Source organism: Phaenicophaeus curvirostris, chromosome 15 (assembly GCF_032191515.1).
Source record: "Phaenicophaeus curvirostris isolate KB17595 chromosome 15, BPBGC_Pcur_1.0, whole genome shotgun sequence".
NCBI lineage: Eukaryota > Metazoa > Chordata > Aves > Cuculiformes > Cuculidae > Phaenicophaeus > Phaenicophaeus curvirostris.
The window spans coordinates 8,502,881-8,517,509 of NC_091406.1; the positions used below are offsets into that span (position 1 = coordinate 8,502,881).

General features: G+C 35.9%; 1 protein-coding gene across 8 annotated transcripts in view; it reads right to left on the reverse strand.

The window, feature by feature from the left end:
- Nucleotides 1-14,629, reverse strand: part of EBF1 (EBF transcription factor 1) — a 276,666-nt gene that overhangs the window by 13,351 nt on the left and 248,686 nt on the right. For all 8 annotated transcript variants that reach the window (XM_069868872.1, XM_069868871.1, XM_069868869.1 and 5 more), the window contains exon 12: nucleotides 307-372. In XM_069868872.1, coding sequence (XP_069724973.1) covers nucleotides 307-372 — 66 coding nt within the window. The remainder of the gene's footprint in view (nucleotides 1-306; nucleotides 373-14,629) is intronic.

The window sequence follows — 14,629 nt, forward strand, 5'->3', positions numbered from 1 at the left end:
AAAAGCTGTCTTTAGGGTACGATTGAAAACTCACTGGTGGCAAGACATAATGCATATCATTGTCCATATTATATAGTATGAAGTGAGCAAATGCCTCCAGGGTTAATAACACACAGCTTTTACAAGCACTAAATTCACAGCCTTTAAAAAAAGAAAACAAGCAAACTAAACACTGCTCCAGAAATGACATTGCCCTCTGTATTTATTCTTGTCTCACATTGTAGTATCATATACCTTTAGCCTCTGATCTATCTATACGTCTAAGAAATAGCCATGCTTTAGAATTGCTGAAGTATAATGTTTTACCTGGTTATTATGTGGCATTCCATAGAGTGCTTCTACTAAATCAGCAGCCCTCTTAAGTATTACTTCCTGTCAATATAAAAACAGATGCATTCCTCTGAGTTCAATAAACTCCTTGTGGGGGAAAACAAATATTAGAACCTTTTATACTTTTCTATTAGTTGCACCATGTTTTGTGGTTTTGGGGGTTTTTTTTTCTCCCACCAGGTACACCTTAATTGTAACAACTCACAAACACTGAACGTTGTTAAATCACTAGTTCATCCTATTCACACACACGCTTAATCAAGTCAAAAGGTGAGAATCACTGGTGCTGCAAAATAAAATACATCACTCAATTGTCTCTACCATCTGCACTATAAACCACTCATTGGTTTATTGCAGAATACAATCCTGAGGTCATTTACTAGATTACTGCAATCAATGTCATTCAGAGCATGTTATGAATCCCTTCAATGTGTTTATTTTATTCTTAATTGCAAACTGCAGGAATTGTGACCTTACACAGCAGGGCACATTCAAAAGATACCCAACCAGTCCTGTGCTACTGGTAATGTAACCTTTCTCTTCTTTGGTCTGTATCCTGATATGACATGTCACGACAGGAGCTATGTACATAAAATGATGCACAAGAGGAAAATGCATGCATTGTGAGACAATGGCACAGTACAGTGTAGATTTTCCTAGAAAAATCCCCTGCGTGGACAGCAGAATTTAAAACTCTGGGATTTAGTTCTCCACTTTGGCAATTTTTTTCCTCCGTTTTCCTATTTGATCCTTTTCACTTAATATTTCTTAGAGTATTTTAAACTGGCATTCAAGCAATAATAACATTTTCTGTGTTCTTACATTTTACAGTGTGCAAAGACCTCTATAAAAAAATCCTGATTGAAATTGTGAAAATGCACTGCAGAATTAACACAGAAAAAATTTTTTTCTTATTCTTTCAAAGCATCTAGCAGACTCCCAATTGTCTGATCAAAACAAGCGAGATTGTCCTTTGAGTAAAACAATACATTTTTGTATTTCCCAGCTCCAAAGTGCTGCTCTAATATACTAACACAATGTTATTCACCATGGTAGCTTACAAAAATAGTACCAGTTCTAAGGATTTTACAGTTTTCTACAAAGTTAAACTTTTTGACTTAAAATATTTTACACAATAACCATATTTTATACCAAAAAGAAACAGTAATGCTCAATTTTCATATACTGTAGACTCTGATCAGAAAATAGAGATATAATTGCTTTCATTTTGCTGTCACCATAACCTCTTCAAAAATCCTTGAACAACTCTTCAAATGACAAGCTTTTAGATGCATATTAGCATTTTTTTCAATTTTAAATTCTCTATAATATAAGGTAAAATAGTTGTCATACTGCAGTAACTACTTATGACATATATAATGTCCTAAATTCAAAAATGAGATGGAGGATTTTTGTACTCCCAGTAAACATTTAGGCTTACCTTTTGCTGCACGCACCCCTCTCCCAGAATACACATTTAAGTTATTTTCCACATATGAAGTGAGATGTATTATTTAATTGAGGGATTTTTAAATCACAATATTTGAAACAGATTCTGAGGAGTTAGGTTGCTACAGAGTTTTTATTTCATTTTGTGGGTTTTGGGTTTTTTTTTCTCTTTCTGTTGTGGTTCTTGTTAGGGGGTTTATTTTTTGTGTAGCTTGACCACAGTCAATGCAGTATAATCATGGACAGACAGACAGCAAACAACATCCAGGTATAATCAATCCTTGTTGCTTTACAAGAATCATCAGAACACTGACTTGCTCTTTTTGCCTCATACTGAAGATACAAACTACAGAAGAAAAGGGATATTGCTGAAAAATGTTATCTTTTTAAGTCCATGATTTTAGGTGGAAAATTACTGCACAGGTGTTTGACTATCCAAACTAGGATTTATTTCACTTCAGCAGATATTGTTTGCAGTATATATTTCACTGATGGAAAATTAGATGGTGATACAGAGCTTACAAACTGCTTTGGAATATTATTAACCTAAGTTGTCATTATGCTAAATTGCTAAAAAAAAAATAAAAGAAAAAATAAGCAAGTTTAAACAATAATTTCTTTTCTACCCTAATAATCGTAGTTTAATAATCATAGTTATTTATGTAATTCTGACCTAAAATCCCTAGAATGCATCTAAAAAGAGATTGAAGACCATGTTAAAACTGAGATAATTACATGGAATCTTACAGTCACTCTACCTAATGTCAAATATATTCCAGTTCTTAAACACTGGAAGTTTTTTTGATGCTATATCATATTGCATGTAAATAAATCTAATTGTCATGATGGTTTATTGAAGTATGCTTGAAAAGCAGTATTCAATTTTCCTAGCCAGTCAATGGTTATATTTTTTCAACATTTTCAGAGTCCGTAAATTTGAGTTTCATACTTTCTCTAACAACATTCAGTATTTTTAGACAATAAAAGCATTTCTTGTTTATGACATTTTCAGATCATACAAAGCAGATGTTATGCAAAAATTCCTGTGTCAAAGAGCAGTATCGTCTATTCCACAGCTGACGGTAGTTCTTATAGACATAAACTAACTTTAAAAATACACAACAGAACACTGCTACAGACATGCTCAAGATATTAACTTCTTGTTTTCTGAATGCATATTAAACCCTTTCCAGCTCTGCTTAAATTACCATAGAAGCTACTGTTATGACTCCACATACAAAGGAGCCCCAAAAGTCCTCTATAAGTTAGAGCGACAGACCTTGCAAGGTGCTTGGATTGCAGTGACCAGAAAATTGTTCTCACCTCCATGTCATTACGCTCACAGAGAAGGAGCCCCCAAGCATGTTTGTGTTCGGGATCTAATATATTGCCTTTCAATCAGAGCTGAGAGCCACTGAACACATAGACAGAACATGACGAGCAGGTCAGGAAAGCAATAAAGATTTTACAGAGCTGTCCAAGGTGCTAAATTTACTCAATAATGGGTTTGGCACCATAGTGTTAACCTCTCATTTACTACCAGTTTGAGGGACTAAATTGAAGTAGCTGACTTCATTTACCTTGAAATGTATATTTTATGACATTATGTAAGTAGATTGAAAGGGCACTGCAGTTTTAACAATTTAAAGGCTAGAGCATGTGTAAGATGAATCTCGAATATTTATTGTATATTGCACTTAAACTATATTGTATATTAAAATGCATTGATTAAATTTGTAAAAGGTATTATAAAAAAGGACAGCTAATATAAAAGATCTATGTCTTTTAAAATCCAATTGATACTGTATGTTGTACCACAATGGTGACAGATAAACAGATAGATAGGTGGACAGAACAGCAGACAGACATATCAAAAATTGAGTGAAACTCACATTCTATAAAAAGAAATCTCTGCATAAACTAAAGGTCTGTTATTCCAGATATTCTTTTGTTCAGAGAAATTTTTCTTTGCTTCATCTCAGAAGCCTAGATTTTCATAGCAGTAAGTGGCCATCACGTACGGTCCTTCCAACTGAATATGCAAGTGGAAATATTTCCTGAGAGAGACAGAGTTTGACTAAAGCTAATATCTAATTTATGGGTGCATTTGTCAAGAAAGATCCGCTCCTCTGTTAATGCTAAAAGTCTGACAGCTTTTGGTTTAGAATAAAGAACTTCATAACATTTACTTAGAGCTAAAGTGAGGATCTGCTTGTCTTGCATTTTATTTCAAATTAGCATATTTTTATTTCTAAAAAAATAATAATTGAGCAAATGTTCAAAAAGATGGAAGATTACTTTAGTGATTAACTATGATGCATCAGAACTTTGCCTTCCATGCAGCTACACACCACAAATCCAGTGCACATTTTTATTCCAACCTGAAGGTGATTTTCTACTGAGGAACTTAAACTTTTTTAATTTTTAAAACAGGAATGCAGTTAAATATTTTAATCAAATTTTTCTCCTGAAAATACTAAGAGGTGTTTACAAACACAAAAGACGAGACTGGGTAGTGAAGATCACTGCAACTTTGCATATTCCAGAATTACTGTAGGAAGGATTATATAAGACATACCACAATGACTGTGCTTTTGAAGCACAAAGACTGAAATTCAGACTGAACCCACCTCTAACAGAATGTATGTTGGACCAACATTACAGCACTGTTGCATGATTTGTTTGTGGTATGCGTTCCTTTCAGAAGGAATTCATTAAGATCATGAAACTTGCATTTCAAGTTTTATCATGATAAACACATTCTGAGCCAGCTTTAAAAAAGACGGTATATTTCTTCTGTTGACGTCTGCTTACTTTTATTCAGCAGCTAGTGAAAATAATCCACTCTGTGTCCCAAAAGGGCTGTGAGTCTAGTCAGCTAAAGGGTATCTACAGTTACACTGAGTTATTTGGCTTAAGTAACTAAATTAGATAATGCTCAAGGTACTTGTTAAATCTAAATGAAATTTGTCAAGAAGCTGACTACCATCTCTAAAACTCATCAGCCACATATTGTATTATTGAGACCACCAAAGGATTTATGTAGTTGTGGAGGGCGTGAGGGAAGCTGTTGTAGCATACTCTGAGGCATTTATCTTATGTGTTGTCTAGATATCATATCGCCTTCTAATGCTCTTTAGCATTGCAATACAAGAGAGAGCTCATTTATCTTCTGAGAGGGTACTTAGGGATGATGATGTCATTCATACTTCCTTGACTCTTATGTCTGACCTCCTGGCTCTGCCTTCTAACTTCTTACTCTCATGGCTACTTGCAAGAAAAAAATCTCTTCTGCAGAGTCAAAATGCTGAACATCAGACTCCAGTTTCCTTCTTCACCTTGGAAAGGGGTCACATTCTGAAATTTCAAGTAAAAATTACAATAATTTGAGCTCAAACTTTTCCTTTGTTTTACCGTGGGTGAAACTACAAATGTTTCTAGTTAAGGACACGTCTTAGAGCTAAGTTATAAACATACTTAAAATTTATGTATGCATTAGATTGCATCTCTTTCAAGGGTAAAGGCAAACCCGGCATTTCGGTAGAGAGCCATTTAGAAGGAGGCCACAGATCTAAAGTGCCAGCCATCTAGCCTGGTATACAAGAATTTCAGCCTGTCCAGAACCTTTCATCTCTCCACATCTACACTGAGCACTGCATTATTGTATCATTTTCAGCAATTATAATTTTATAAAGGCTCATAACAGCCATTCAAATTGTAAAGCTCCTCCATTTACTGTAAAACTAAGGGAACTATGCCAACCTAATGGGAAGCATAAAATAACAGGGCCATTTCACTAAAAAGATATTTGTATTCACACAAAGATGAAAACTTTTCTAGAAAACAAACAACTGAATGGTTTCCATACATTATAACTGGATCATACTGAAGAAGTAAACACCATATAGATAATACAAAGACAGGAAGTCAAAAGACAACACATTTCACTTGAGGGGGGAAAAAAATCTTCTGCTTACCACTGCCTACAGGATGGAAGTGCACTGAATTCCTGTCACTGAATTTCAATGGCAATTTCCAGAAAATAAGTCTACAGTGGGAGCTAGAACCTTAGTTTTTCCAAGCCATTGTAGTCTCATCAGCCTCCACCCAAACTGAAAATCACTGCCTAAATCTACAGCACTAAAAACAGTCATGCATGACCTTACCACCTGCTCTGCAATGAGCCAACCTTATAAATAAAATATAGAAAGCCTATATGAGGCAGCAGAAAGAACAAACACTAAAGTGCGAATGTGAGCAGGCACATAGCCATAAACATTGAGAACTGATGATTAAAACACCTCTTAGCCACAGAGGTGATAAATGCATAGCAATAGGGAAAAACACGCTCTATTCAAACAGTCCCCATTGCAAGTACTTCTGACAAAAGAAAGAACAAAATTACGATGATAACCTGTGAGTCTGTCCTGACAGGTCTCCCATCTCACCCCTATTATCCTCCTTTTAACATGGTGTACCTAGACATTAAAAAAAATCAGCAGCCTCCTTTTTAATCCTCACCACTCATACTGCTGGCCTTCGTTTCCATAAATGACGGGCACATGACAATGGCAAAAGAATTAGTAGCTAGCACAGATGTGTACTTCATCTAGATACACAGTAGCATGGAATAAACTAGCATTAATATAGTTGCATTGGAATAACTCTTTGAATAAACTGACATTTGAGAGTCTGGATGCTCCCACCATATTATCATCAACTGAAGCACCTGGCAAGTAATTTGGAAGGTTTTGTTGCTAAAAAGCTCTGGAGTTCCCTGCTAACACTAGGTCTCCAAGTCAAAGGGAGAAGAGTGGGTATGTGAAAGCAGATATGCAGCACTAAAACCATCCTGCCAGTGCTTAGCTCACCTGTTTTAGGGACTTTATCCAATAGTGATTACATGATTCACATCTATGTTCCTCTGATAGCTGTAGAACTTCAATTCTCCTAAGTATTTTTACTGTATGTCTTGCCCCAGATCCCTAAATCTACCAGAAAAAGGCATTTATAGCTAACTGCAGGAACTCTTTGGAGCTATCAAATTTTAACTCATGATATGGTAGATATTACTACAGTGTACTCTTACACCTATTTACATCCTACAACAGCTACCTTCAGTCCCTGGGCAAAATATATAGATACCTGTACAAAGCGATCTCAGATAGGAATCTCAGGCATTTCTTCTTGAAATTCTACCCCAAACTATTTGTACCAGCATCTGCAGTACTTTGAAGCAGATGTCCATTACTGAGTTCAACAGGTTTTTAGGTTGTTTTTTTGGTTTTGCCTGTATAAGATTAGTTCCTCTGCTCTTAACATTATCATTCCTATTTCTTGAAAACAGCTGCAAATGAGAGTTGCAAGAAAAAAAAAAAAGAAAATAAAGAAAATTAAAAAAAAGAAAAGACTTATTACTCAAAGTCTTCTCCTGACCATTGTATATCCATATATTTTTGGAAAGATGTCAAAGTCCCGTTATGGAAGAAGAATGTTTTGAATTATTTGAAGAGTATGTATGTAAGTAAACAAAAAGAATTTGGAAAAATGAACAGAGACACTAAATTTTTGTAAGGCTGCTATTCAAAGATACTGCACAGGCTGTTTTAGAAGCTTTGTACTGTGTATCATGTTATCTCTGGAATACTGGGAATTTAAAAAAGAGTAAATGTGGCTTTTGATTTTTGTCTGTGGTACAATGTAGATACCAAATTATATATTTGTGAGAGTGAATATTTCACTTGGCAAATAATACATATTTCCTAATCTATATTTACTATATAGATTTTCTATATTTACTAATATCTATTTTCTATCATTTGTATACACAAATACGTTCCAAACACAGGTCAAACTCCATCATTTTTAAATTGTTCTCCCATTAGGTCAAATACAGAATGTATTGGGTGGCATAATTCACTTGGCGGCACTAAAATCTATAGAGATATAAAATTATGTTTTGTATTGCAAGGAAAAAATGCCTGAGTTAAATCCACAGAGCTATCTAGCAATTAAAGTGTGAATTGCACGTATGTGTTTTGTCTGTTTAATTTTTCAGAGTTGGTCTTTATTAATCCGTTTACCCATATAAACATCTAAGCATCACAAACTAGCTGTTTTCAGTAAAAACCAAGTGTTTCTTATATGTCATTAAAGACCCACTCTCAATTTCGTTTAATAAAGGGGAAGAAAGGCCAACAAACCAAAACAAAAAAAGAACTAAACAAGCATATCATTCAGATCTGTGAAACCGTTACCTTTCTGATTTGTACTCTTCATGTAGGAAGTGCTAATAGTTAGAAACTGAGAGTTCAGGTTACTTTTAATAGCAGGAGAAAAACGGCAAAATAAGATCCATTGAAATTCTGACCTACAATGATATTCCACTATGTTCTATGGAGAGTGAGTGCATAAAAATGTTGAAATAGAGTCTGGAATAACGTTGGTAGGTTTTAGTATTACAGTTAAAACAGTGCTCAGTCATAACCCCTACAAATGACTACTTTCACTTACATTTTATCATCAGTATAATTAAAAGAAGTCTCTTGAAAGGGGCATTCTCATTACAACAATGGACCACTTCAGACCCAATTGAAATGAAAAGACAGACCATAGATTAGGTGTAGATACCAAGTGGTAATTTCTAGGGAAGCATAAAATGCCAAATGTGTAACAATTATATTTTATAACTCTGTGTTCAAAGGACTTACAGTATTTTATTGTACAAAGAGGCTTTGGCTCAGAAAGGCTACTTCAATGAAGTCCTTCTTAGCCTATATAAAGAATTTTCATCTTTCAAACAAAGATATTTTGTTCCTGATACTATTACTTTTTTTTTACAGCCTTAAAAATTCACCTGAAATTATCCAAATGAAGTATAAAAGTTGAGTAACCATGTATTTAAGAAATTAAATAGATAACGCTATCTTTCTGTGTACACTTCTACAATGTAAAAGTAGGCATGCTATTTTACACAATCTAGGGTTCCTTTTTCAGTGGTGAGGGAAAATATTACCATTGCCACTACATCTACATATTTTATGGAATTGTTTCAAAACTTGCCACTGATCTTTCAAAAATGCATCAATATTTCAGTAACTTTTGATCATCAAAAACTCTTAGCTCTCATCCTAGTTTACAGGTGAAAAAAAGCAAGAAGATGCAGATTATAAAAATATTACTGTTATTTTCTTCCTATTTATTAAAAATACTTTTACACATATTTTACTTGTCACAAGCCTCCATTTAGAAAAATAAAGCTCCTCTGTTCTGTAAAATATTACGACTTCAAGAGAGAAGACGCTACTTCCAGATGAAATTACAAATAGAGCATTATTAGTAAGGACACTCTGCTCATCCTAAAGGACAAAATTAGAAGGAAAAATTCCAAAATTTCTGCATTTTAAATCTCCTGTACTATACAAACAAAGCATCTGTCACATAAATGTGGCACTCCTTTAAAAAGTGCTTCTGTGTTTTGTTTTTATTCTCCTCTCAGCAAGCATATAATTTGTCATCTATAGTCACAAAAACTTCCCAAAACATTCTTTAAAATAAATCCAAAATGCATATCCATGTTTATACATGTAGCATGAGATTATATGCTATCGTAGTTAGAGGACATTTCAGTCCAGTTGAGTTATATCAACATAAGTTACATGATTGACTCCTACAACAGAAAGAAAAGGTTGTACTCACACAACTGTTATTGCCTCAATGGAAAAAAAAATCAATGAAAGTAAAATGAACAAGAGATTTTGTCTGAGTTGCAGTTAATACTACTGAAGAGCTATAGATATTAAAAGGTCAACAAATAAATTAGTCCAAGTGTTATGAAATGAATGATTTGGATTATAAATGTATTGAGTGCAAATTGTTCACTGCCTATTAGACCAGGTAATTTTTAACCATGGTGCCTCAATTACTGTTCCATAAACAATAATATAGTTGTAAGAGACACTGGTTCGATCGAGTGACCTATGAGACACACCAGGACAGCTGACTTTGCTATGATGGATCACTGAGCCTGATCTCCAAATGGTGCCAAACCTTCCCTTCCCATGAGGAGATCTCATAAAAGAAACATTACTGTTTGATTCATTTTACCAAAATGTTTGAGTTTTCAAGTGTCAGCAGTTGAGTGTAGATTGTGAAGCTCTGTATTTCTTAGAAGAATTACGACAACAGGTATCCTATTGCTTCCTGCACTCTCTGCTAAATGGCATCATGATGGTTAGGGGGATGCTTTTTCTGCTACTCAATTGGAATGTGTTGTGAGAAATACACGACAATCATATTTTACATTGCAACGTAAACCACTGCATAACACCTAAAACTAGGCTAGAAACGGAGGCTGTAGGTAAGATTATAGACATTACTTCACACTTCCGCAATGCCTTGCGTTCAAAGATCTCAAAGTACCACTTTAATGGGAACAAATTAAACTTCACAACATACTTCCTAGGAAAATATTCCCTCTCCCCATCTTCATCAGAGACAGACTTAAAGGGTAGCTGCTTGGCTGAAGTCACAATGGTCTATGGTTACAACCAAGGCAAGTTTTGTGGGGTGAGGTAATATCTTTTATTAGACCCACTGATATAGGCAAGAAAAGGCACAGCCAGCACGTGGGAAGCAAAGCTTGTGTACCTAAAAGCTTGTCTGTTTTTTTCCACTTATATCAGTTAATCTAATATAACATATTACCACTCCCTGAAAATCCTGATAGCCTTAAACAGGGAAAAGAAATTAATCTGATATTGCTTTCATGCTATGAAGTCACATACATGGCACTTCATGAGGAGGAAAGGCAGCAGCTGCATTTCCCCGTCACTCCTAAGGGCATAGGGTTCCCTGCAAGCCAGGACTCAAAATATGGCAATAAAGGTCTCACCACACTTCCCACAGGACTGAGTCTTAAAGGACTGTAACTACCCAGTAACTACACATATCTGCTCTCTGCTTCTGTTAAAAATAAGTTGAAGATGTAAGGGCTAAACCTGACTTATCAAATAACTTGTGCAGATGAAACTACAATAAGAGAAGCCTAATTAGAATAGATTGTACTACATACAACCAAATACTGTTTATATTGTCACTGCTATATTTTTGATAAATTGCTACATTTAAACAGTCTGTTGGGAAAGGTGATTTTTCCATTTCATCTCTCTATTGAGCAAGAAAAGTGCCATGTGACTAGAGTCTGAATTTCAATTTCACCAGCATACAGTTGAACTGAATATTATTTGGCACAATACAGTGTACAACTGAGCCACTAAATGGCTGATTTACTAAATTATTATTAGATGAGCTCTTGCTGTTCCAAGTGAAAGTGCAGTCACTGTCTCTCTTCACGGTGTGTTCAAATTGTTCTGTGTTTAAATATTCAGCATGAGGCTAATGTGAACTGATGAACTGAGACTGCAAACATTCACTTTCAATACAGACAGAGAGACAGAGATGCAACATATCAGGTGGCCTGCGGAGGTGAAAATTATTTATATTTAAGGATGCTGCTGCCTACTTCCATTACTATAAGATATTCTTAATTAGCCTTGTGTTTGAATCAGGAGTTTGGGAAACATAGCTAAAAAACAGCTCCAGCACTGAACTAGCTATGTGCCTACAGAGGCTTCAGAATCTCAGTGAAGTGGTACTTGAGCCTGAATCTCTGTCAGGAAAGTGCATGAGCTGCCACCACAGTTTCATACTTTACTACCTTTAGTATTTGCGTTGCTACTTAAGAGCATCACTACAATTCTGACCTCAGTGTCAGAAATCCTAAGAAATGTAGAGGACAGACCATGCTGTGCATTTCTATGACTTTTTAGGGAGGACGACATGGGGAAAAAGGAAAATATTTTTTTTTAGAAAAAAGGTTAAGAAAAAAAGAAACAATTTCTTTACTGCCACCTGCTGGAGTTGACAATAACCCTTTGTCATACAAAAAGAACAAGCATCCTCACTTAGAGGACAGTTACAGCAAGCATTTAAGATACTGTGATCCCAGACACTTACAGTAGATTAGAATTTTTTATTGGTGCTGTGTTGCCATAACAACATAAAGACAGCAGATGACTTAAGCTAAGCTTGCAAAGCAAAAGGCTGCTCATCTGGCAGTTAAAATGAATACAGTTCACTTCACAAGTTCCCCATATGGACCCTTAGTGTATGGTAATGAGGATACCATATGGTGGGAGAAAATGCACAGAGAACAATTGTGCTCTACTGGATGAGTGAAGTGAGCAGGAAGTTATGGGGAAACACAGGAGAGAGATTTGTGCGTGTGCTCTCTAACTCAAGGGTTTCTTTCAGAGGGGAGTTCTCTCTCTTAATCTTCTTCTTAATACATACATGCATAGAAATGACAAAGAAACATATTGTACGTTTTGCAACATCATTCATCATAAACTGTCAGCTGTGTTTGTAAATCAGCTTGGTAAGATCTTGTAAATTTGTAATTCTTAAAAGGTAAAAGTGCTAAGTTTTTAGACAAAGTGCAGGAAAATCTAAGCACTTCTGACAAGTAGAAACATTAGTGGTAATCATTTTTAAAATGCTTGCATCTTTCTGCCTGCATGTTTAGCTGTAAATAATGCCGCAATGAATAAAAGCTTTAAAAAGGGGAGGGGAGGATGAAATGTAATAAATATTTTTTATTTTATTTCCAGAAGGATAAAAAGTAATAGTTGATCAGAACCATACACATGCAAGATTTTCAGTAAATGTACATATGCTATATAGTACTAACCAGATCCCAAACCTGGTAAGACAGCTTGCTAAAGGCTGCAAAGTCAATTTTGTACTACACATGCTTCATAAAAGATGAATATAAATGCATTAGTTAGACACGGTGAGCTAAATTAGAAGGTCAGGCAGGGCTGGAAGGGCTGAAATATCACAGAACCAATGACTGTAATTACTCTTTTTTTAAGTCTATTAAGTGGTGTTGTTCTATCAAGGCTCAGGGGTATAGGACATGAAGTACAAGATAAAGTAATGTGTATTTATTACTCCCATGGGATCAATTTACTAGATATTTTCAGCTCCATGGAGCAAAATACACAAATGCAGCCTTTGTTACTTTCTTCAAACTGTGGCTTTTTCTTTCAAAAGCTCTGCTCTTAGAAAGGGCTGTGTTTATCTGTTTGGTATCTTCCTGCCACCTTCAGTTAATTGTTGTGTTTTTAAAACAATAACGATACAGGAATAAAGAAATGCAAGAATCCCTCTTACAGGATGTTCAAACAAGTGGTTCGAGTAGCTCAGATGGCATGTGCAGACTAGAAAATTCAATCCCAGGCACGATTTTTACCCCAAGGCAAAGCAGAAATCGGGAATGGAAAATGGCGCAGAGCTCCTTGTCATCGTGTTAGCCCTGATCTATTAAAAGTTTTGTCATAGATTCTAAATTACACCATCTGCTCTAATCATTTGCTGAGTAAATGCTGACCCACTTATAAAGAAAATTCACTGAAATGTGTATGCGCGTTGCTGACCTTCAGAAAGGAAAGGGCTCCTTGCCAGCCAGTTGTATATGGCTCTGTCTCTCAGCTCTCTCTCATTTCAGACTCTGCATATTCCCAGACGTGCCTCTGACATGCACCACCCCATAAGGGTGATACTTCCATGGTAGCCTTACGCGTCTTGGGCGTCTTCTACTCAATAGCCTTGAAACACTCTTCCTGAATATTTTCAACAAGATAAATGAAAACCAAACCCCAAATACCCCAACAAGTCCCTTAACCAACTAAATGCCCAAGTTGTTAGGAAATGAAAAGAACCTCAGCTGTTAATGGGTCACTTAACTCTGCTCTCACATTCCTACAAATTTTAAGTACAGTGTAGAGACTGTCAAGCAGATCTCATGCCTTTCTTGTTATACAGAAAAACTCCAACAACTCCTCTTCACAAGCTCCCCCTTCCTGTACATGCTTAGTACAAACATTTTCCAACAACTCTCGTTATACTCAGGTGGAGAAGGTGTGTTTTCTTAACTCAAATTGACTAACTTAGGTTAAAATACAGTAACTTGAGTTAGCAGATGGAGATTCATTCTGGAATTTCCACAGGCTCTATCTGAAGCAGCAAGCCTGAGTTGCCTTATCTTCATCGCTAGCAAGCCTGGGCCAACCCACACACATTTATAGACAACATTTGTTTGCAACGTAAATAATATCCATGCCACAAGGGACAAAGGGCAGATCTGTGGGATTTCATATGGGAAAAGACAGCCACTTTCACCAGGCACTGGTTCCTAATAACCACCTGTCTCCTATTAGTGTCCTAAACAAAGAGGTGGGATATGTCTGAGAGGAGGTCTAATGACTCACCAGAGAAAAGGAGCCAAAGGGAAGGTGGAGCCTGGTTACGTGTGCTCTCTGCTCAGCAGGGAGGCCCCTGTGTGCTAGAAAGAGAGAGGCTCCACTTTCATCTATATGAAGAGAAACCAGAAGTAAAAGTCCCTTTCAGGAGGGATAAGGGGTCTCCTAGAGAGAGCATTTAAGAAACAGACTGGGAGGGAGAGGACGTCAGATCAAGGAGAGGTTCCATGCAATGACTTGCTTCTCAAACACAGAGAGAACAATCTTGCACTTAATTTAAATACAAGTGATGAGTTGTAAGAGTGGTGAAAATGGCAAATAAATTCTAGGAAATTGCGTATAAAGAGGAATCATGTTTATTAAATCATTTAGGATGGATGTGTTTCAAATCTAGCTCACAGTTGAAACTGTTTTACAGCTATAGCTGTGGAGTTCTAACAAAATTGCAGAATAGCAACGTATCTGCCAGCGATTTATTTAAAGTATTGTAGGGTGGTTACATAAATGAACCTCAACAGACTTAACAT